This window comes from Manis pentadactyla, chromosome 1 (genome assembly GCF_030020395.1).
Source record: "Manis pentadactyla isolate mManPen7 chromosome 1, mManPen7.hap1, whole genome shotgun sequence".
Classification (NCBI taxonomy): Eukaryota; Metazoa; Chordata; class Mammalia; order Pholidota; family Manidae; genus Manis; species Manis pentadactyla.
In genome coordinates, this window is record NC_080019.1 from 1137808 (window position 1) to 1160606 (window position 22799).

Below are 22799 nucleotides of genomic sequence, written 5' to 3' on the forward strand. Positions count from 1 at the left end.
GTCTCATTGCTTCCCTCCCGCCCCTTCCTCAGCCAGCACTGAAAACTGCAGCTCGGACTCCATGGAAGAACCCAACAACGGCCGCCTCCGGGAGTTCCCACCACCCCCTCCGGCCTTGGAGACAAGTTCCTTTGAGTGGGCTTCAAAGAAACCATCTGAGATCCAGCAGGTGAACAGCCCAGAAATCGGACTTAGCACAGCAGCCCTTCAGAGGCATTTTGGTTCTGCTGAGAGGGAAGCGAATGGCGTGCACCCCAGCCGTGGGGTGAATGGACTGGTCAGCAGCAAGGCCAGCAGCACCAAGCCTCTCCCAGCGCCAGCTCTCCTGCCCTCACCCACCAAGGAGCCACCGCCGCTGCTTGCCAAGCCCAAACTGTGAGTATTTCTGTGTGGTTTACACTACTTCCTGTACCTGCCGAACTGTATCTTGGGCAGGGAAAGCTTTCTGCCTGCACTCAGTAGTGCCCCTTCTGCAGGCAAGTTATCCCTCCCTGGCTGATGACACCTTGCTGCGAAGTAGGGTCTTTCAAAGTTATAAAAGATACTTAAAAATAAAGGTAAACGACCAGCATGGTTATGTCTGTAATTTAGATTTGCTGAAAGCTGTAATGGGTTTCAGCAGTGAAAATATCTATGTGTGGCGTGGCCTTCCATCGTATAGCCGAGGACATAGCCACACCCGGAGGTGATGGAAAGGGGACCTACTTTGAGCTCTTTATTAAAACCATTTCCAAATGTTTCAAATTTAAGAATCAATAAGGAAATGTGGTAGAGAAAAGCATAGGAAGGCTGAAAGCTGAGGCTGGAAACTTAGTGTGCAGAACCCAGAGCGAGGAACAAACCCAGAGATAACCAGGATTGTCAGGGAGAAGAGCAATCTTCCAACACAGCCTCCTCGGTGCTGGAATATTCCATGGAACTGCTTATTTCCGTGGCTACCCCTCCATATGATTTCCATATTTTCTCAGGGTGATAAACCTTGTGTGAGCTGTTTCCATTGGCACCATGCAGCTGACAGTCATTATGAATGGAGCCATTAGGGTGTCAGAGAGAGGCAGAGGTCAGCTGACTCCACAAAGTTTCTTTCAGAGCATAACAGACTTTGAATCACTGCCCTGGGAGAGGCCAGTGGCAGCGTCAGAGTCTGTAAAGTGCGTACATAATCTATAGGTCACGTTTCCATGGGGACGAATTCTGCAGAACCCAGGAGTTACTGTGTGTTCCCCTAGACTGAACAGCCAACTCGTCTCTGCATCACCAGCTTGTCCATCAGATATGTAAGAATATGTAAGATATTTGAATTAAAATATCTTATATATTTTTATATCACTCTATTGTTTACTGAGTGATTTCATGAGCCTCATTAGACTAAGCAAATCAGCCAAGCAAACGCCTTAAGTTAATAAGCAGGCAGATTATTAAAAAAATAGACTCTGGACAATCTTGTGTTGCAGTTTCCAAAATCTATCAGTTACTACCCAGCACTTAATCTGTGTTCTGTCCAGGCTCGTTCTTCAGGCAGTAGGTCTTAGGTGTGTAGACAGGAGTGTGGGGGACGCCAGGTGGGCATGTGGTGCCTGCGCCCTGGCTGCACAGGTGCACAGGTAGACGGGCTCAAAGGCAGCAGCCTCAGGAGATTCACATTCTGTGGTCCAACCATAAAATCAGCCACCACTGCTGGCTCCCTATGTCTTTGTGTTTTGAATATGTATTTGTAGAGCTTTTAATGAAGCAAGGGACTTGTTCTGCGGAAGACTTTTCAGAACTGGGACTCGGCTGTGCTCTTGGTCGGCAGCAACACCGGTCTGCCCTGATGGCTATCACAGACTGAGCGTGAATCACAGGAGAGCCAACACCAGGAGCTGGTCACTGGCATTCACAGCCCTTCTTATCTCAGGAGTTTCAACAGCTCTTGTGCTTTTAGCTCTGCTGTACAGTGATGTGAGCGTGTACGGGGAGGGGTGGGGGGTGTACAAAGGAGCACAAAACAGCTTTGTGCTATGAAAACGATAAGTAGCTTAAGCAGAAATTTGAAGAGTGAATCATGGTTTGCTTATTAGCCAGCTTTTCAGTATAAAATAAGGTACAGGTAAAATGGGCTGTTGTGTATAACATCCATATAAAGGGGTCATGCCCACCTCTTGAGGAAATTTAGGGAAAAGCAGAGCATGTCATCACAAAACCTGGGAGCTTAGAAATAATGTGCTTGTGCCAAGTTTTACCAGTGTTTTTCTTTCAAATCCCTTTGTTTAAATATATCCTTAGAGCATCACTTCATGATTTTCATATTGTACTGTTACCTACCATTTACTAGGTACAGAGTAACCGGTGGTGACACTCTTTAAATATGTATTAAATCTTAAATTTTCTTATGAAGTGTAACGCCTGACTGGATTTTGTTTTGATTGCCAAGTAAACGCATGCTCGGTGGGGCAATGCAGACAGTACAGAGGCCGTCAAGGAGAAGGTGAATGCTGCCTGCTCTCTTCCAGCCCACGCTCTTGAGGTTCCAGGTGTTACTGGTTTGGTCTGAGGACGTGGGCCTTTCTCTGTTGTCAAGGTCTTTTCCAAAGAGGTTTGTTCATTGTTTTAGAGTTGTAGCCATTGATGGAGGAAGGTTCTGTGAGTCCACTGAATGACATCTGCAAATAGTTTAGAATAGCCTCAAAGTTGGTGATAATGTGTGCAGGCACTTGTAAAATTCTTACACATGTCTATTTTCATTGGTGGGAAAAATGAAATTTTGCTTCTCATGGTTAGCAATGAAAAACTATGGATTGCTCTGATCTTTTTTCACCAGCCTGTGATCTTACTCCCTTTCTTAAAAGGAGAGGTTTACATTTTGGGGCTTTATGGCATTTCCTTCACCTGAATAATTTGTAATTAAGCAAATAAGCAATTAGGAGGGAGCAAATAATAGAAATTAAAATATTTACACTGGCAGTAAATTAACCTGAAAATGGTGTTTGTCAGAGTCTTGAAAGATTATTTTCAAAAAGAAAATCTCTTTGCATTTGTCTCCCAAATAGCTCCAGTGACGATCATGGGAAAAAAACAAAACCAAAGGCTAAAATGAAAAGACAGCAGTGTCATGAATTCTTTTCTTTAACAAGGGCCGAGCCTGATCGGTGGGCCAGCAGAGACCTTTGCTGAGAGCAGGGCGGCCGCCCCAGGGCCCACAAGGCACCCCTCCTGTGCAGGGGGCCAGGCCCCAGGCTCGAGTCAGGGAGGCGCCTGCCTCGCCCACCTCTCCCAGTGGATTTGTCTCAGGCACTGTCCCTCAAGTACTAGTTAAACGATTAAATATCGGCCATTCAGTAAGTGCCAGATGCCGTGCACACTGGCTGCGGCTCCGCCAGCTGTGAGACCAGATGTGCATGTAGATCCTCCACAGGAAAACATCCGTAAATGAGAGCTGCTGTGTGACTCAGTGACACACAGGCCCTTCTGTCAGGGCACCAAGAAGAGACACAGCATGGTGCTTAAGTCACATTTCTTATTAGGGAAAAAGAGGGAGGACTAAACGTAACCCCGATTTGAAGTACTAGTTATATTATTCTCCTTGTTTGCAGTGCACCAGTCAGTCTGTCGCCTCCAACTCTCCAACAATGCCTGAAGATTCAAAACAAACAGAGGGTTCAGTTTGTTAATCAGAAAGAAAGTCCCTGCTTTTCTTTATTCTTGAAAGAAAGCAGTCTTTCAAAGGCATGAGTATGCACGGGACCCACAGAAATAAACCCTGGAAGGACACTCACGAATGCTAGACGTGGTGGGTGATTTGCAGAGCATGTGGGAAGCACGGCCATGTTCCCCACTGAGCTCATCTCCTAGAAGCCCAGGGTAAATAGCCAGGTGCCGTTTTCAAACCCCACTTCTATCTTTTTTTAAAATATTCTTCCTCTGTCTTGTGGGAGCGAGGTAGAAATAACCTAGGAAAGAAGCAAAACGAGAAGTCAAGAGGTAGATCGTGGGTGGTGAAGCAAGAGGGTGGTGTCTGCATCCGGAGCAGGACAGGTCAGTAGACAAAGTCACGTGTCACCGTCACACCGGTGCCAGTAGCGTGCACCTTCCCACGGGAGTTGTGCCCTGTGACGGGTGGGTGGGCACGGAGTGGTCCTAAAGTGTTTGCATGCTTAATCCACAGCCAGACCGGATACGCATTTGGCTCTTGTTGCTCCTATTCTTACTTACTTTCTCTTCCCTGGCCTCCAGAGGAAATACAGGATCAACATTTCCTATTTGGGAAGGATAAAGTGATTTCAAGCTGAATCCAGCCTCTAGAAGTAATTGTACTTTGCTACCTGTTTCTGCCTTTCTTCTTCGTCTCTCTCCCGCCCTCAGACACCCCGTGGTTCCTGGATTTCCTGCCTCAAAAGACGGGCATGTCCTATAGACTCATTATACCAAGGTGTTGGTTGGGTTTCCTGTGCCGCCTCATCCCATTGGGGTCTAACAAAGGGAAGCTACGTGGTCGTCATAATAAGCAATAGTAAGCGCCGTGTGAAAGCGGAGGCCCGGCCTCCGGCCGCACCTGTGTTTGAAAGTCAAGGAGGAGAATGTGCCCGTATCGGCCTTTCCCCGTGGCAGGCGGGCTGTGTCTCCTCCACACCCCTAGACGCACGCTTCTGCACGGGGCGTCCCCTCCCTGGGTGTCCTGAGCGAGTGGCTGGTTCCCTCCTGCTCTTGACTCAGCGCGCTGTCACCGCCGTCCCTGACCGCCGGTCCGCGGCCGGTCCTCCAGCGAGTCATCCTTTAAATCACCGGCGGCACACGAATGTCCCTGCGGGTTGCGTATTGCCCTCCCCCACTGTCGCCACGCGCGCCGTCCAACGGCAGGTGTCCTGTCTTTCTCACTACCCCTTCCCCAGGACCTAGATCGGGGCCTGACAAATAGTAAATGTCACAACTGCTTTTGACCGAATGAAGCAAGAGCAGGTGACAAAGAGGAAGAGAACGGTCTCCCACGTTTGGAGCAGCCCCATCTATTCTGCTTGACTCCATCCCTAAAAATACCACAGGACTTCTATTTTCAAACCCCACCAATTCCAGTTTTTCCACTTGACAGTACTTGTCCAACTGGCATCATTTATCTTATAAATGGAATGAATCTGAAGAATCAAGTAAGAATCCCATGGAATGGAATTGAGCGAGAAGCTGGGGATCACTTTCACACCCCTTCTCATTTCTCCTGTGTTCCCATTTAATGAGCCTCTGCCTTTGGAACATTCTGGGGAAAACAAGACGCCGGACGTGCAGGAGGACGTATTCACTCTCTAGGACACACTCGCGTGTCCCGTGGCCGCAGCGTGACCCAGCGGCTCTCAAGGTGTGTGTGCTTGGGCGGCAGGCCCCCCAGGGACGCCAGGCTTTGCAGGAGGGCCGAGAGCCGCACACCACTTCCTGCCTGTCCCGTGTGTGGGGGGCTCTGCTGCTCGGACTCCGTGGCTTGTTCCATGTGACTCAGAAGTTGGACGTGTTCCCGCCCTTTATCCTCTACGAGTTGGGGTTTGAGATCTCACTATATTACTGTTTGACATCAGAATACGGATGGTTTCCTAGGCTCTCTCCTAGTGTAAGCCTCACCTGGTGAATTTAAGCACACACATACAGGCAGAGAAGACAAGCAAACAACCTGGGGCAAAATAAGTAACAAAGATCACAGAGATATAATTGTCAAGCAACTGTGAAGAGGTCCTTAAATGAACGTGAATATATTTGAAATGTAGCCTTTTCCATTCCTTTGTTGTTAACTGAGCATCTGCAAAGCTTTGGTTAATGCCCTGTGCTGAGGGCGCAAAGATGGAAGAGATGGAAGCATCACTTCCCAGTGACCTGTGGCCGCTGAGGTCGCATTGGCGATGACACGCGCACAAAGCACTGCACGTCTTCTGACATCACTCGGATGCCTAGAGGAATGGCCACTCCTCACAAACGCAGTGCAGCGCGATTGCCTTCTCTTCCCGGTTTAATGTTTGCAGGCCGAGCCATCCTGCATCTGATTCTGAAAACCCAATAAGCACCAGCTTCCATTTCTGGTTAAACGATTTTCATTATCTGCTGAGTCTAGTCAGATAACAGCAATTTAATAACAGTGAAAGTACAAACTATGGAACCAGAGGGGCCTTCAAAGTGATATTAGGGCAAAAAAGGGAGGGCAGAAAGGTTTTTCAGTGTTATTATGAAACAACATCCACACACACACTCACCAAACCACTGGCAGGGGACGCATACGGGCTGGGAGGCATGCCCGGGACCCCATGCCATGGGCACACGACTCTTCCTAGATACATGGACAGTCACAACCTCCAACGGGGTGGGCGGGGTGTCGGGTTTCTGAAAACAGCCCCTCCCTGAATCCAGTCGAGGACTTCCTGAAGTAGGAAACTTTTGACTAAGGAAGGACATTTTGATGTATTCTTCCTTGTGATTTGTCATGAAAATATTGACTCTGACATTGTCCCATCCTTAGAATTAGGATATAGGGCTTTGCTTGGCTAGTCTCCCAGTGAATTGGATGTTCTAACTGCATTTCGAGAGGGAAGTTGAGTCCTTATTTTTATGGTTAGTGGTCTTATTTGGTGTCTACAGTATAGTTGGAAGTATTCACAGATGCCCTGTGTACATCAAAGGTGATACTCGAGTATCCCTAAGAAATACTATGTGTAAATCTCAAATATTAGGTACTTTTCATGAAAGAGTACATGATGGTGTGATATTTCTTCAACATTTCCATGTCATCTGGCTTACGTATGAAGCCCCTTTAGTGATTACAAAGTAAATCGAGAAAAGCAGTTTCTGCCTGGCAGCAACCTTTTATTGCTCAGTTAAAATGATATATAAACTTAGTATCAATTTTGTGAAGGATAAAACACTGAGACAACTGAAATGTGTATTATATGCTCTGAAATATTACCAGTGGTTCACAGGGTGGAATTTTGAGCAGATCAGGTTTTCTTGTTAACTAAAACCAATTTTCCAGTGTTTTGACAAATTTATGGCTTTTATAATTACAAAGTATTGTTTTAAGAGAAGTGAGCACTTCTGATTGTGTCTCTCTGTCCTCCCATACCCAACTCCGGTCCATGTTCTTCACTGCTATGGACGCTCCCCACTAAGTTCCTGGGGCCGCACTTGGCCCTGAGCACAGATGGAGGTGGGGTGTCCCAGCACTGGGCCCTCTTACTTACCCTCTCAGAGCACCTCTCTTCCCCTGGAAGCCAGTGACTTCAGGACTCTGTCTGGGTTTTAGACCCCATCCTGGAAAGCCTCCCCAGAAAATGTCATACACCCCAAGTGGCTTTGCACCTTCCCAAACTCTCCTAACCCTCCTCTACCCCACCCCCAAGCCCAAAGCCCCACTCCTCCACCTCCTATCTCAGGGGTTAGGATAAAAGTGATGAAAGTAATATAATTTTTTGTCTTAAAGCCAAATATTTTAAAGACCAACATCTAACACAAAATCCACACAAGGCTTTCCGCAGAAAGAAGGATGAAATCTCCTCCCTCTGCAGCAGTGAGGAAGGAGAAATCATACAGTGGGGACATCTGAGGTTCCAGGTGGAGCACAGTACTGTCAGGAGGGATGCGACGGAGGCATCTGCCGAAAGAGGAGGGGTGGGTGTGGCAGTGGGGTCAGGAAGCGTGGAAAGGACCGAGGAGAACCACGAGCAGCGATGAGGAGTCCCAAGAAAGCAGCGGTGTTTCCTCTCTATTCATGCAGTGGGAACCCACACGCGTCCGTGCGCGTGGTGTCAGGCCCTCCCCGCACCCGTGACCAGCTCTCTGAAGGAGGGAGGAGGCACACGGACAGTCGGTGCTACCAGCAAGGTGGGGATGCTACAACATTTGATTTGATGATCCTTGAGAACCACCGTTGAAATCATCGTGTAAGCACTTTGTGGGGCCAGAAAGGGAAGCAGAGTAAGCCAGGTCAGGGCTCAGGCAGAAAAGAGAGAGGACCCAGGAAAACGGAAGTCACGCCAAGGATGAAAACGCCTCAAGGGAGCGTGTCCAGGAAGGCCAAATCTCAGTCAAGGCAAAAGCGCTTCCAGTGAAAGTATTTGAGGAATTGGGGATATTGATTAGAAACAAAGAATCTGTAGGCAGTCTGGAAAAGGACTCCAGGGGATGCTGGAGAAGGAAGGACAGACAGCGGTAGGTGGAGGCCTGCATCTGAGCAGGTGAGGGCTTGGGGGTCGTCCTGGGCTCACCTGGGCTGTCCTCATCCATGAGGAGTGGCAGGACTGTTTGTAGCTGGACCAACAGAGCCATTTCCAGTGTAATCACTTCTTTTTCAGCCCCTAATTATCTCGGTTACACTTGAACACCATGATCTGTTTTGTACTGCGAAACTCTTCTGTCTAAGACCTTGAGGTGGGTACTTCGTGAACAAGCCTACTTCCTGTATTTGGATATTTTAAAACCATTGTTCTCAACTAATTAGTGAGCCTCTGATCCATATATATTGAATTTCACTTTGTGTCTACAACTTTTACGACTGGAGAATTTATTCTATGTACTGTAGGCTGAAATACATTTGCTTGCCAATTTTATTCACCATTGATTTATTTTTTCTGTTGTTTTTTTTACATATTACACATGTAATAGAAAGTAGATTGTTCATTTCTTTAGCAAACCTGAGAGTAACAATTTCCTAACTTGCCTACAGTTATGATTACACAAACCTTGTTGATGATACTGGAATCAATATAGTGTTTTGAAAACCTTTTCCATATGTGGCAAGGAATTAGATATCCTTCATTTGGTTTTAAGAATTATGCACGTACTAAGCAAATTTGGTAAAATATATAGATTTTCATGAAAGAAGTTGGCTGAATAAAACACATACAAATTGAGCACATGGTTCGCTTCATTATCCACAAAGAAATTATGAATTAAATGCAGTTAGAACCTCAGTCTTCCCTACACTAAGTCCATGTCCTCTGACCTCTGGCTGTGGAGGTTCCCACTAAAACAACACTGTCACTCTGTTCACTGACACTGTCCTGAGGGTGCACGCTGATTATGAAGGCGTCCAGGGGCAGCCCAAGGAAATGCCTTAGTCAATTGGCACATTCATCCAATTTCTGTGCCTTCATTCCCACTGTGTTTGCTAGAGCTCCCTTCTCCCCGCCATCTCAACTCAGAAATCCTGCAAAGTATTTGCTTGGTGCTCTGCTCCATTTCACGACGTTCTTTAGTCTATGTTTTTATTTAAATGGAATGACCTGCGTCCCGCAGTAGGTAGCATTTGAGGGACTCCAGCTGTGAGCCTCCTGATATGAAGCTAGCGAAACCACTGGGTCACTAACATGCTATCCAAATATTTGCCTCACAACATATGTTAGGAACCAGAAAGCGTAGGTGAAGCTATCTGGTATTCTTTTTTCCTCAGAGGAGTTTATAAATAGGTCAAATGTGGGTAATTATAGGCTTGGGCTATAATTTCAAACTTGCTGCTTTCCTGGTAATTGCCGTTAAATGTGAAGGTTGTGAAAGATTTCTGGAAAGACCACAAATATTTTCTCGTCCTTGTTTCTTTGTTGAAATGCTTCATATCCCATCTGGTTTCAGAGATGTATCATTATGTGCAGTAACGTTTGTAGCACGCGCGCACACACACACACACACACACACACACACACACACACACACACACACACACACATATGCCATAAAAGATGGCCTAAGTATGGTGCAGTGCAAAGTAAAAATGTCTTTTGTTCCCTGCAGTTTCTAGAACAGAGTTTGTAGGTTGGACTTCCAAATAGTTTAAGCCACGGGGGTAAATTCTTGTTCCATATGGTCTTGTGTTTATGTCTGTACTCTCCTTTCCTTCAGAGGGCATCTAAGTCAAATATGAGATGTCCACATTTTATTTTTATTCCTTCACAGAGCAATCTTACACACATGGGAGAGGGTCATTCATGGTGAAGCACTCTGAATAACAGCGAGCTTCACTCCATGCCTGTTCTCATTACTCGACCTTTAAAAAGCAGAATTATGTTTGACTTTGTCATTATTGAAACTTTCTGATACTTAGCACTGCCTCACTAGAGAGAAATATAATGAAAAATTTTTTAATTTTTACCAAAAGTTGTTAGAGAGCGGTTTCCGAAAACAATTAGATGGCTCCTGAGCATACTTTGAAAAGTTGATTTACGCTGAAGACCATTTCCCTGTGGTATCAGCTAGAGAGATTGACATTTTGGTGTTTCACATTATAACAATTGACATTTTGGTGTTTCACATTATAACAAAGGAACAAAAGTTGTCTTTATGAAATGAAGGTTCTGTCCTACACTCTTGGTGAGAGTAGGACATGATCTAAAGAAACTGGAATTCCTGCTAAAACTGGAAGTGACATGGAATGAGGCAGGTGTATAGTTTAAGTTTGTCTGTGTTCTAGGTCCTTTTAGTCAGGAAATTAAAATTCTGCCTGGCGCTGCGCTCTCTGCCTCCTGCCACATCCGGTCTGCTGTCTCTCTTGCTGGAGTGCCTTCGAGTAGGTGAATGCAGGACCCGGCTCAGGACCCGGACATACCCGACATATGAATCTGAATCTGGGTGGGATGAGGAAGATGCGAAGGGTGCATGCCAGCCAGGAGGGGTCTGAGGCCCAGAGGCTGTCCTGCCAGGCTAGGCCTGGGTGGTGGGGCTGGGTGAGCGGCTGGCCTCCGATAGTCCTCATTGTCTTAAGAGCATGACTTCTAGAAAGTGATCAAAAGTTCCTGCTTTGTACATATCTGGCGATGGATAAATTAAAGTTTTGAAGTCACCTCTTCCTCCCAGATCTGTATCAGTCTGAACTATGCACTCCATGCAGCCTAGAAAAAGTTAATTTGGGGTGACATGAGAAAATAACCATACTTTGCTAACTGCATTCCACGTGGCTGTGAGCATCGTCTGATATAAATCGCAGGTCTGTAGGGTCATTTTTCCACCTAGAGTCAGATTTCCCCCGTGCTCTGTTTTCACATGAAATTTACAGACATCAACATTTCTCATTCTAGGATGTAAACTGTTCATTTCTGGGTTCATGGTTGCATTTAGCATGTATTTCAGGATATTGTTTAAAGGTAGAGCAGAGGGTGGTCACAGAATTTACAGAAATTGGGAAACACAGTCGTAAGCCAAGAGGCCTCCACCCTGGGCTGCACAGGTAGTAGCCCAGATACCATTCCCTCCTTTGCATAGCACAAGCAGGGTTTTTTTTTTTACCTTTTTTCTCTAGATATTCTTTATACTACTACTTATGTAACCTGGACATGTTTCACATGGATATAACATTTCAGACTAAGAGCTTATTTAAATCACAAAAAATTAATCAGAGACCTTGTACAAATATAAGCAGTGTAGTATTAATTAACTAATTTGGAAGGTAATGTTGCAGCACATTCACTCTGTGTTTCCTGTCTTGTTCATGGATTATTATTATTATTTCTTACACCAAAGTATTTCTATCATTTTCAGGCTCATTGGGACTGTCAGGGAAGCCGCCCAGCATCTCCTTAAACGCTGTGCTTCTTGGGACACTTCCCCACTGCAGGGGGGGCGCTGCTGAAGCACAGGGGGCCTGCCCCGGGCCCCTCCTCTGCCCCCCTCTGGGAGCTGCCCTCACGCTCAGCGCCCACCAGGACTTCCCTTCAGTTTCACCCTGGAAGTGCTTCTCACCTTTCCCTGTCCTGGCGTCCCTGAGTCTTAAATGCCATGTGCTTCCCTTTTATGTTTTTTTCTCTCGTTTGTCAGAAGCACACCCTCCAGTAACTTCCAGAGAAAGAGTTAGAGGACAAATTTGTTTCTAGACCTGCTTCTCTGAAAAATGTTTTTATTCTTTCCTCACTCTGGGTTGACAGTTTGACTGGTGTGGGAATTACAGTTTTCCTGAGAATTTTGAAGGATTTCCTCCAGATTCTTCTAGTTACTAGTAGAGGAGCCCAAAGCCAGTGTGCTTTCTGATCCTTTGTGTATGACCTACTTCTTTTTTTTCACTCTGGAAATATGTAGAATCTTCTCTTTATCCCCAGGGCTCTGAAATTTCTTTGATGATATGCAGTAATTTTCAGACATTGTAGAATATATTTAGTGATTCCTTGCAGTCTGAAAACTCTGGAAATTTTCTTACTTTTCAAAATTTCCTCTCTATTCCCTCTGGTTTCTCTTTCTGAAACTTGTATTGTTGTGATGTTAGAACTCCTACACTGTTGTTCCAATTTTCTTTTATTTCCATTGTACTTTCTATAGCTCTCTTCACCTTTGCCTTCCAAACATTCTTCTACATTTGTTATTTCTGCTGTCATAGTTTTATTTCTCAAGACTTCTTTCTGATTCTCTGACTTTTAATGGTGCCTTGTTCTGTCTCACAGATGCCATAATGTCCTTATCTTTGCATTGGAGTTTTTTTGGGTGACTGCTGTTATAATTTAGCTTTTCCCTCAGCTCCCTGCATTTTCTCTACTCTTTCAAGTTCCTTTTATTCTCTGTATTCATTTGGACTAAATTTCATGTTTGAGGCTTTCATTAAATGTCTCATGACCTTTGGCACCAAAAAGTCGATTGGAAGCATATGGTTGATTGGGATTTATCAGCTGGTAGGTGTCACCTTAGGAGTAAGCTAGGGCCCCAAATGCCAGTATCTACACGCCTTTCCTTAAAGGTTAAGTTCCTCCAGAAGGAAAGGCACTTGGTTCCTTCCCTGGGCGAGGTGGGCAGGGTGGGTATGTGCTGGGCAGACAGTATTTGTGAGCTGAACACGGCTAGCTTTTGCCCTCCGGTAGGAGCGTGTCCGTCCCTGTGTTCAGCCTCTTCTCTTGCTGGTCATTCTGCTCAGCAGCTGTTTCTGGGCCTGCCTGCCTCCGGCCCTACCTCTGGAAGTGGAGGAGAAGGGGTGGTCAGCTACAAGAGTGGGAAGCGGGGCTGGCCGGCCTCCCACAGGCTCTCAACCATGCTGTGTTCAGCCCCGTCGCTCTCTCCCATGTTCATAGGGACCTAGTGGTCAAGCTTCTTGTTGCTCAGATTAGCTGCTGCTTGTCTGCGTCTCCTCCTGTAGGCACCTGGGCTTCTACTTTGCTCTGCTGCTAAACTGGTGCCAGCTTGTTCATTCATGTTTTATTCCAGTGAACTTAAATCTTTTCACTCCTTTCTCTCACTTTTTTCCTTAGAATTTAAGGGAAGAAACAAAAATACATTCACCCATTCAATCTACCATGCTTAATTAAGTAAATGTCAACTTAAAACTCTGGACCTTTTTCATGAGAGATTTTTTTCCAGCCTAAGAAGGCAGCATAGGACAGAGAATCTCTGCCCTTCTCAAACCAGATGACTTGGATAAGCATCCCCATGCCCCGAAGCCTCAGGTTGCTCCCCAGCAGAAGGGAATGAGGACAGTGCCGACGCCATGGGGTGGCGGTCCCATAAATACCGAGCTGGCACAGAGCCTGCCACAGGACAGGTCCGCAGCGGATGCGCCTGTCCTCGCGTTCGTCATCGTTCAGAGAGTGTCAGCAGTGTGCGCAGCTAGAACGTCAGCTTTTCTCCCTTCTCCTTGAAGCACCCAGACCCACAGAGCGAGTAGGGCTGAGGCACCGACTATGCCTATCGCCAGTCCTCAGCAGTGGGATGGAGACCGCTCAACAAGACTCTCAGGTCTCGAAGATAACTTGAAGATTGCTGATATAAAACTTATTTCAGGCCATTTAAAAAAATAAAACCGTATGCAAGAAACAATACTCTGAGTGCCAGGTGGAGAAGCCATCCGTAGAGTGACAAACTAACGGAGACCCACTTGCGAGCCCCATGCTGTGCTGGCGAGGAGGACCCGGGAAGGTACTTTCTCTGTGTCCAGCACATTCTCTTACCGGGTCACACGGACGGCGGGCTCCTGTTCTGTGGCTAACAGGGTGCTCTGCTGGGAGCAAAGCCAATTCCTTTGTTTTCCCTGACCACTGCCCTGCACGCTAGTGAGCTCCTGGTCATTCCCACTACTGTCAGGCCATTCGGCCGATCCACAGACGGATGCCTAGCTTTTACAAGACCCTGCTTGGTGGAGGTCTTTGTTCCCTGTGTCTAAAGCGGCCACTGTGATCCATGAAACAGACTGAGACCACAGTAAGGGCAGGAGGCGGTGATGCAGCCCACGCGCCTGAGCCTCAGAGGAGCGAGTGCCCTGGGCATGCAGCATTCTCACTTCAAAGGCCAAGGACAGTGTGCTTCTCTGAGTCGCTTGGCCGTGGGTTCAGGCTAGGAAAACACACCTGGCCTGCCGGCCAGAGACAGCGGTAGAGGTCTCACCTGTCTTCTGCGTGCTGCCTGAGTCCTGGAATTGGCTTGGAGGAGGGCCATCGGCCAACTCCAAACATGGAGGGAATCTGGCTGCTCCGGTTCATTTCTGAACCACATTACCTTTGTCCTATTCCTCAACTTTCAAGGCCATTTCAGTTTGCATTTTTCATTGATTTGTGGCCAGAAACTGATTTGAAAAAGGAGAACTCAAGACGTATTCATCAGGGTTTGGAATTAATTAGGCTTCAAGAGTCATTTTTCTATAACTAAGATCTCATTCTCAAAGGCACATGCTTGGAACAATGACCCAGCCATGGGGGTGGGACCTGAGGAATACAGGAGATCTGGGGGCTCTGGTGTGGGCAGAGAACATGCACGTGGCTTGTGTACGGCAAGCCTCATGGACAGTACACACTGTTCAGGAACTTTCATTGAGGCTCTTTGACATGTGTCTGCCTGCCATTCCATTTCTGCGCCCCCACCCTGCCATGGGCCTGCGCTTCTTTCCGAGTACCCCGCCGGCATCCACACTGACCCCCAGTCTCTCCCCGCTGTAATCCCTCTCAACCCCACGTGTTCACAACATCTCAACTAATAGCATATCAGTCATTTTAGTTTCCATTATTTACTTTTGTATTCTTATAAATAATGCTTAGGATATTACAAGTTGCAAATGGCAACCCTAATAAGCATAACACTTATTAAATGAGTAGTTGGGTTATGAAGCTTTCCCAAAAAATGAGTGCAAGGCTTTCCAGCATTAAGTGCAGGGAAAATGGCCCGTTCTGACGATGGCTAACACAGAAGCTGTAGGCCTCCCCTCCACACACGCTGAGGGCATGGCCAGAGGCAGGCCAAGCTGAGGGCACATGTGTCCACATGCTGTGAGGTTTTGCTTCTGGTGCTGTAGTTAGAAGCTCCCCTTGTCCTTTTGCTTCAGACATACAGCATTTATGTCATCTCCCTGATTTAGCAGAGATCATAGTTTCGGTTTAAGACAGCTCCTGGTTGGCTCCGGATGCAGGGCAGTGCCTCCAGCTTCCTCTCGATGCCCGTGTCCGTGAGAAGGCAGATGCACTGCGAGCTGAGGGTTGAGCTGCTGCGTAAAACTGTGCTTGTAGGCTCTGTAATGCTGCCAGGGCCCTGCGTCGGTGACCATCAGCTGGTCTCAAACCCAGGGAAACACCCTAAAAAATGTTTCAGAAGATGAGTTATAAAAGAAGAAAAATAGTGATGAAATTCTCTATTTGGCCACTCTTACAGTGCTACATTTTCCTTTTCTGAGTGCACTTTTTAAGAAAGTAAACCTGCTTAATTTCTTCAGTCTAATTGGAAATTTTGGTTACTTCAAGAAAACTGTAATTTTTGAGCTTTGATGTCATATTGAAGAAGACGTGAATAGTGTAATCATGGGTGTGTATATTTGGCTTAACTGTGACTTTGACCTCCAAAAGTTTCACAAACTGATCTTTTTCTGAGCTGGAATTGACAGATAACTAAGTTTCTTAGTCCACCTAGCAGGTGGTTTCATGATAACTGCACATGAGATGACCAGAAAGGAACATTAAGGAGCTGGTCAGAGTTGGCAGCAGAGAGTTCTCTTGAAAGACGGAAAATGTTAATTTAAGAGTTCAAGAGTTTAAACTGAAAGAGCTGGTCAGGTTGTGTAACAAAAAAAAGACAAAACTCAAGACTCCCCCAACTGTACTTCTCTTTGAGCAGCTCTTCCGCTGCGGGTTATATAAAATTGATATAAATCCTCCCATTCTGACAAATCATGAGCTTAAGTACAGAATGATAACAGCTGCAAATGAGTTTACAAAAACAGGCTGAATGTCGTTAAAATCTTTTTGAAATGTTCTGTGACATCTGTTTTCCATTTTGCTATGCTGTTTAATTAACTTCAGTCTGACAGAATTGCAGAAATATTATTTGCTCAAAATAGTATCTTGAAGGAAGTGACCTTCGTTTAATAGACAAGAATGTTAAGTGTAATATGGGCTTGATTAACTTCATCCCAATTAAAAATTTTTCCCATTGGCTTTGACATCTATTCCTCCATCAGGCTCATTTCTGTGCAGCTAAATCAGACTTTGGGTGATGGACAGCTCTGATCCAATTGGTGCCACTATCATATTTCTAAGATGCCAAAAACGGAAGAAATTTTAAAGAGAATAGTGAAAATTGCAGGATGTATTCTGATTTATCTTCATCTCTATTAGATGAGGTTGCTGGCTTCTGAGTTAGTGAGGGAGTCAAGTTCTGAGAAAGACTCCTTCCTCTAATTGTGGAGTATTTGTGATCTTTTTGGTAAGAGTAATTACCTTGTTGGGGCGAAGGGGGAAAACGATACACCCTATAAAAACCTGAAATACCACACTTGCTTTACTGAGGTTCAGTGGTCCTAGAAAGCTGGACAAGTCTTGGAGGGCAAGCAGGAACATTGTGGAGCGGGAGGAGACTGGGGAGAGCCAGATGCCATCAGCAGCTGACCACTGCTGTTTGCCAGAGCACACGAAAGCCTAGTGCCCTGAGGTCAGGACACGACGGGGAATGGCTGCACCGCAGTGTCCTGGCCTCATAAAGAAAGGCTGCTGGGTTCCTGGCTTTGCAAAGTGGATGTAAGCTGGCAAGTCAGCGGCCTTTGCTCTTGCTGCCCAGCAGGCTGATGAGTGGCTCTGGGCGGCTCAGGGAAGGCAGCGAGCCCTGTGCTAGACCTGGTTCTCCCGTGCGCAGGAGTCAGTGGGGTTTCATGAAGCTCTGTCAACACAGACACCAGGGCTTCGCAGCTCCCGCCTGACGATGGCTGCTGGTTCCTCCATCCTCTTGGAGCCCTTGAGCAAACCTGACTTCTCTCTCTGACCTAAGCTGATTCCATTCTCCCAACTCCTAGTTTTGCTTCATCTTCAAAGGAAGTGACCTTAGCATTCGGACCTTTGGTTCAATACCAAGGCCAAATTTGTCCTGGAGAAGAAAAGTATATTCAAAAGAAGTCACTTGGAGGAGAAGACTGTGCGTTTTAAGCCAGGTCAGTTAAAGTATGATAGTGGTACTAAGGTGTTGTCTTAATATCTTATAAATAATTCATCTGGCTAGAAGTACAAACACATGGTGTTTGAGGACAGGAACACTTTCTGCCTAATGAATGTATCTGACCCAGGAATTCTTTTTCCTTACTCATTCTGTTGCTCCAGACACTAATTTACTAGGAGAGTCTTTCCCAACTATGATTTAAGAAAATCAGTAATAGGAGTTTTTGAGTATTTTCAGTATTTCAGAAGAGTTAGTAGATTGCACAGGTCCACTGAAATGAGTCATTTATTTGCATTTAGCTGCAGCATATTAATTCATTCTGGTAGCCTGACCCAGGCTGATAATAAACTCTAATGATAGCTATATAGTTGCAGTTTCATACTAAATGAGAAAACCACTTAAGTAATTTATTTACTATAGTTGGGTTTCCTTTAAACCATGAAGAGTACTGTGGCCTTGTTCCCTCCGCTATCTTCTCATGCTTCAAGTTATCCCCCTGGTCTCCCAGCCTCTGCCTGCTGCTGTCCCTGCCAACCATTTACCCAAGCAACCCTTCATGCAGACACCATGCTCTGCCTCTCAGGAGGTGAGGACTAAGGCAGGTGCCCCTCCGTGTCCTCTGTGGTACTGAGGGCTCCCCCCAGGATAACCCTCTTGCACTTACCATCTAAGGTTTGTCCCCCACAAGATTATAGGTTCTCTGACATCAGTCTTGAGTCCTGCTCTTTGCCTTACCCGAGTCCCTACCCAGTGCCTGGCACATGATAAACACTCAATAAACATTTGTGGGCTTAATGGACAGATTATATTCACTGTCACACTGAGAGGCATTTATCCATTTTAATGTTTGATTATATCATTAGGCTGTCATATTCTGGAGGAATGCGGTATATGTGGAGACTTACCTCTCCAAGCACTGGGGTTGGGTAGGAGGAAGGCAAAGAAGAGGACAGTCACAAGCCTGGTGTTAGAGAACCTACATCTGTGGGGGACAACCCCAGAGAGTATTATCTGAGGGTTATCCTGGGGGGAGCCCTCAGTGCCGCAAGATAACACAGACCTAATTTAGGCCTTTCCTCCAGGAAGGCAGAGCATGGTGTCCACATGGAAGGGGTTGTTAGGGTAAATGGGTGATAGAAGCCGGGTAAGGCTGGAAGTCCAAAAACTGGCACAGTTCTAAGGACAGAAATTTAACTGAGTTCAATTAGAGCTGAGATTTTTTAAAAAGGGGGCACTATAGATTTTGTTAAATACTTTAATGATGACGTTTCTTGTCCTATCATGCAGGCACTCCTTTGCCCAAAATTCCTCAACTTATAGTGAAAGATTCTAGGCTTTTATTCCATTCCTAGTAAGTGAGCAGAACCTTGATTTCAGGTCTTTAAGTAGCTGAACATTAAACTTAGAACCATGGTTGGAGGGGGTCACCTGACATGCTGTGGATGAAGGGCTCCGCTGAGGTTGCCGACTGGAACTTTTAACCTGCTCTTCTCTTTTATTTTCTACTGTGTGTGTTTGTTCAGGTCTGGCATGGGGCCTTAAAATAAAAGCTTGCTTGCAGTTTGACTTACACTGTGATTTAGTTTTGCAATCTTGTCAAAACACTCTTCAGGAGACCACATATATCTGCGGACATCTCCTGGATTTTCCAAAACAAACACAACATAAATAGGGGGAATTTGGAAATTTCCAAATTGTAACAGATGGGAACTTGCTCCCTTTGTCTGAGAATTCTTTGCTCCAGATAGAGGGGAATCCCAGAGGAAACCATAATTCTGAGCCCTCCGTGGAGTTCTCTGCCTTCGCCCACTGGCAGAGTGGGGAGAGAGGGGAGCACCCGCCAGGACCCAGGCAAGGCCACTCCCAGGTGAAAGTCCCCAGCTTAGAGTGCCATGCTCGGGCAGTCACCTCAGTCAGGGACGTTTCCCCACAATCAGCAGTCGCCCCCTAGGTAACTGAAGAGAAGGGCTAGCCTCTCAGGTGGGGGTGGAGGCTAAATAAAGTCCACATCCTGCATGTCCAGGAAGAGACTACTGCTCTGAAGGGTTCCGGAGGCCTCTCCCTCATCTTCTGGCTGCTGTATTGGGTCAGCCTGTGCAGGAACAGGGATTAGTGGGACTGAGGCATTCCTGGTAGAGCCGGCCCCTCTGCACCATGTTGCCTATGGCACAGAACAGCTGCCACAGCCTCCAGGTTAGAGTCACCCTCCCCTGATTTCTCCAGGGTGCAGCATAGGATGAGACAAAGCCAATCAAGGCTGTGGGGCTGCAATGTCAAAGTCTTTCAGTGATGGAGCAAAGACTCATAAAGTGTTTAAGCCAAAGGGGACCTCACAGGTCACTTGGTCCAACCCCTCCATTTTTCTAGGAAACAGAGCGAGACCACAGAACTTGAATCACTGGTTGATGAGGCTTAGCGGTGGTAAAGAGGACAGTGCGGGCTTTGGGGTCAGGCATCATCATAAATCCTGGTTCTACATCATTAGTCTGGCTATGACCTTGAACAAGCCACTCACACTCTAAGCCTCAGCCTTATCATCTGTAAAATGGTGTAGACTGGTACTTACAGGAACATTGAGATGACTACATTGTAGGAAATTCATAGAAAACCACCTAATGCCTGACACTCAGTAGGGGACGGAAGCTGAGAGCCGCTGTATATCTCATCCTCGTCGCAACCCGCCTTGTGGCATCACCATCGCCACCACAGAGCCCAAGCTGGGACCCAGGTTTCCCAGCTCAGCATTTCTTTTCACTACATTCCTGCAAATCATCTCCATATCCTGCTAATACTCTTTTGGGCACCTCAGACTGTAAAACAGAAATAGTGGTATCGTCAGTTTAGAGACTGAGATGCTGGGCAAATACTGTGTTCTTTGTAAAAACAAAGGATGTAAGATTTTAAAAGAGAGCCTGGGTAACAAAAGAGACCTACATTTCATTTTGGATTATGTTGCCCTATGGTTGCAGTCCATTATATTTTAAAGTTTTCTTTTAAATACACATTTCCTAGTATATCAAGAAGAGTTCTCGGCTTACTGTTTTCATTCCTTTCTCATTTCATTACTGTCACAGTAAACTTCTAAAACGGAACACATTCCACTTACAGAATTCTAAGCAATTTACTTACACTGTGATTGCTCCAGATAGAGGGGACCCTGTAACACCCTCTAACACGTTTTAGACCCTGTAAACACCGTACTGCTTTCCGTAGTGACTGTAGCAGTTCACATTCCTACCAGCAGTGCGCACGGGTTCCCTTTGCCCCACATCCTCGCCAACACTTTTTATCTCTTATCTTTTCGATGACAGCCATCCTGACAGGTGTAATGTGATATCTCATTTTGTAGTAAAAGCATTTTCTGTGTGAGAACTGCCCATGAGTTTGGCATGTGATGTAAACAATCCCAAGAAACTGGTTACTTTTGCAGAAATGCCACGGGCTGGGACAGGAGAGAAGAGCAGGGTCCTCAAATGAATCTTCTCCAGCTTTAATTTTTGCAGCTACACGTACTTAGGAACGTTGGGTCTGATCCCGGAGGCACTCGTTACATTTGCCTTCATAACAACACTAAGTCAGGAAATCGTGGGTCCACCGTGAAGTCGGATTTGAGTTCCCCCTCATTCTGGCCTATTAGATGTCCCTGTTTTTTTCACTTCCCCTCTCCTCCTTCCCCATCTCGGATTAAGTCTCCTCGTCCGACACGGTTTCCCTTTTCCTTTCTTCTCCCTGTAAACAGAGCATATGCTCATGCGAATTCTCAAGCCTGCTCGGATTATCAGGTCACCCTGATCAAACTGTTGCCCTTCATCAGGAGGAGGACTTGAAACTCTAGCTTGAGAGCAGCCTGGGAAAGGAGATCCCCATGGCCCAAAATACGCAGCCTTAGGGGCAAGAGTGGTGTTCGTTTGCTCATGTGTTTTCAGTCTTAGCACAATGCTTATCATCAAAGAAATACCATGAAAGGAATTCCGAGAAACACCACATTAGTACATCTCAATTTCCAGTCAATTTTTTTAACAGGTATTGTAGCAATTCTCTTCCAAGGGCAGAAATTATGAGCCTATGAATCTTGTGAAAGTTATTATTACTATTTTTTTGAGGAACTTCCATACTGCTTTCCATAGTGACTGTAGCAGTTTACATTCCCACCAGCAGTGCGCACGGGTTCCCTTTGCCCCACATCCTCACCAACACTTTTTATCTCTTATCTTTTCGATGACAGCCATCCTGACAGGTGTAATGTGATATCTCATTGTGGTTTTGATTTATGTTTCCTTGATGATTAGTGGGTTGGGCATATTTTCATACACCTGTCAGCCATCTGTATGAGTCTGGAGAGGTTTCTATACAGTTCCTTTGCCCATTTTTTCACCGGATTACTTGGGTTTTTTTGCCATTAAATTGTATGAGAAAGTTATTATTTTTAACAGCTTAGACATTAACTCCCCAAATTAATTAAGGTACATCCAGACAATGGAATATTCTTCAGTGCTAAAAATAAAAGAGCTACCAACCCATGCGAAGACATGGGGGAACCTTAAATGCATATTTCTAAATGAAGAAGCCAATCTGAAAAGTCTGTATACTGTGATTTCACTTATATGACCTTCTGGAAAAGGCAAAATTATGGCAACAGTCAACAAAACTGTGGTTGCCCAGGGCTGGGGAAGGGAGAGAGGTGGAGCACCGAGCGCCCGAGGCGGTGGAGCTGCCTTGTGATACTGTGCAGGTGAGCCCACGTCCTTATGCTTCCGTCTGAACTCAGAATGCGTGGCTCCCGGAGTGAGCACTGACTGAGACTGCAGACTCCGGGGATCATGAAGTGTTAGTGCAGGCTCGCTGGTCGTACGGTCATGCCCCTCTGGCAGGGGTGCTGCCAGTGGGGGTGCGCGCCTGTGGCGGCAGAGGCTATGTGGAGAATCTCTCTGCTTCTGCACAGTTTTTCTGTGAACCAGGAAGACTGTTAAATAGTCTGTTAAAAAATAGGGAGGAAATAAATTCGTATATCTAGAAACCAAAAAAATATGAATGAGAATAACCTGAAAATGTTAAAATTATAAAGATCTTGCCTAGAAGAGGGAAATAATCAAAAGATGTTGAGACAATAGTGGATTTCTGAGAAGCCATTAATGAAAGTCACATACAATCTAAGAAAAGGTACTTGACATTTTTCCAAGTGAGAAATCTGCTGATCAAATAACTGTATTGGGGTTGCAGGTGCCTCCAGTAAGATCCATTCACTCCTGGCGGGCAGCTGTAAAGTACCAGAGCTAAAGTAGTTCATCTGATAAATAGACATACTGGTGCTAGGAGCCTAAGTGAAACAGATTTTAGGTCAAGCTGGACTCCATTTACTGTAGATTGCCTCCGTGTATAGATAAAGGCGCACAACAGGTACTTCATAACAGAGAGCTGCTTTTAGCACCGTTTACTTACCTTTGTATGCTGAGGTTTCTCACACTTCTCTGCACCATCTGCTGGTC

General features: G+C 45.9%; 1 protein-coding gene across 7 annotated transcripts in view; it reads left to right on the top strand.

The window, feature by feature from the left end:
- Positions 1-22799, top strand: part of PALLD (palladin, cytoskeletal associated protein) — a 315678-nt gene that overhangs the window by 168654 nt on the left and 124225 nt on the right. For all 7 annotated transcript variants that reach the window (XM_036890918.2, XM_036890924.2, XM_057501197.1 and 4 more), the window contains exon 9: positions 33-375. In XM_036890918.2, the coding sequence (XP_036746813.2) occupies positions 33-375 (343 nt within the window). The remainder of the gene's footprint in view (positions 1-32; positions 376-22799) is intronic.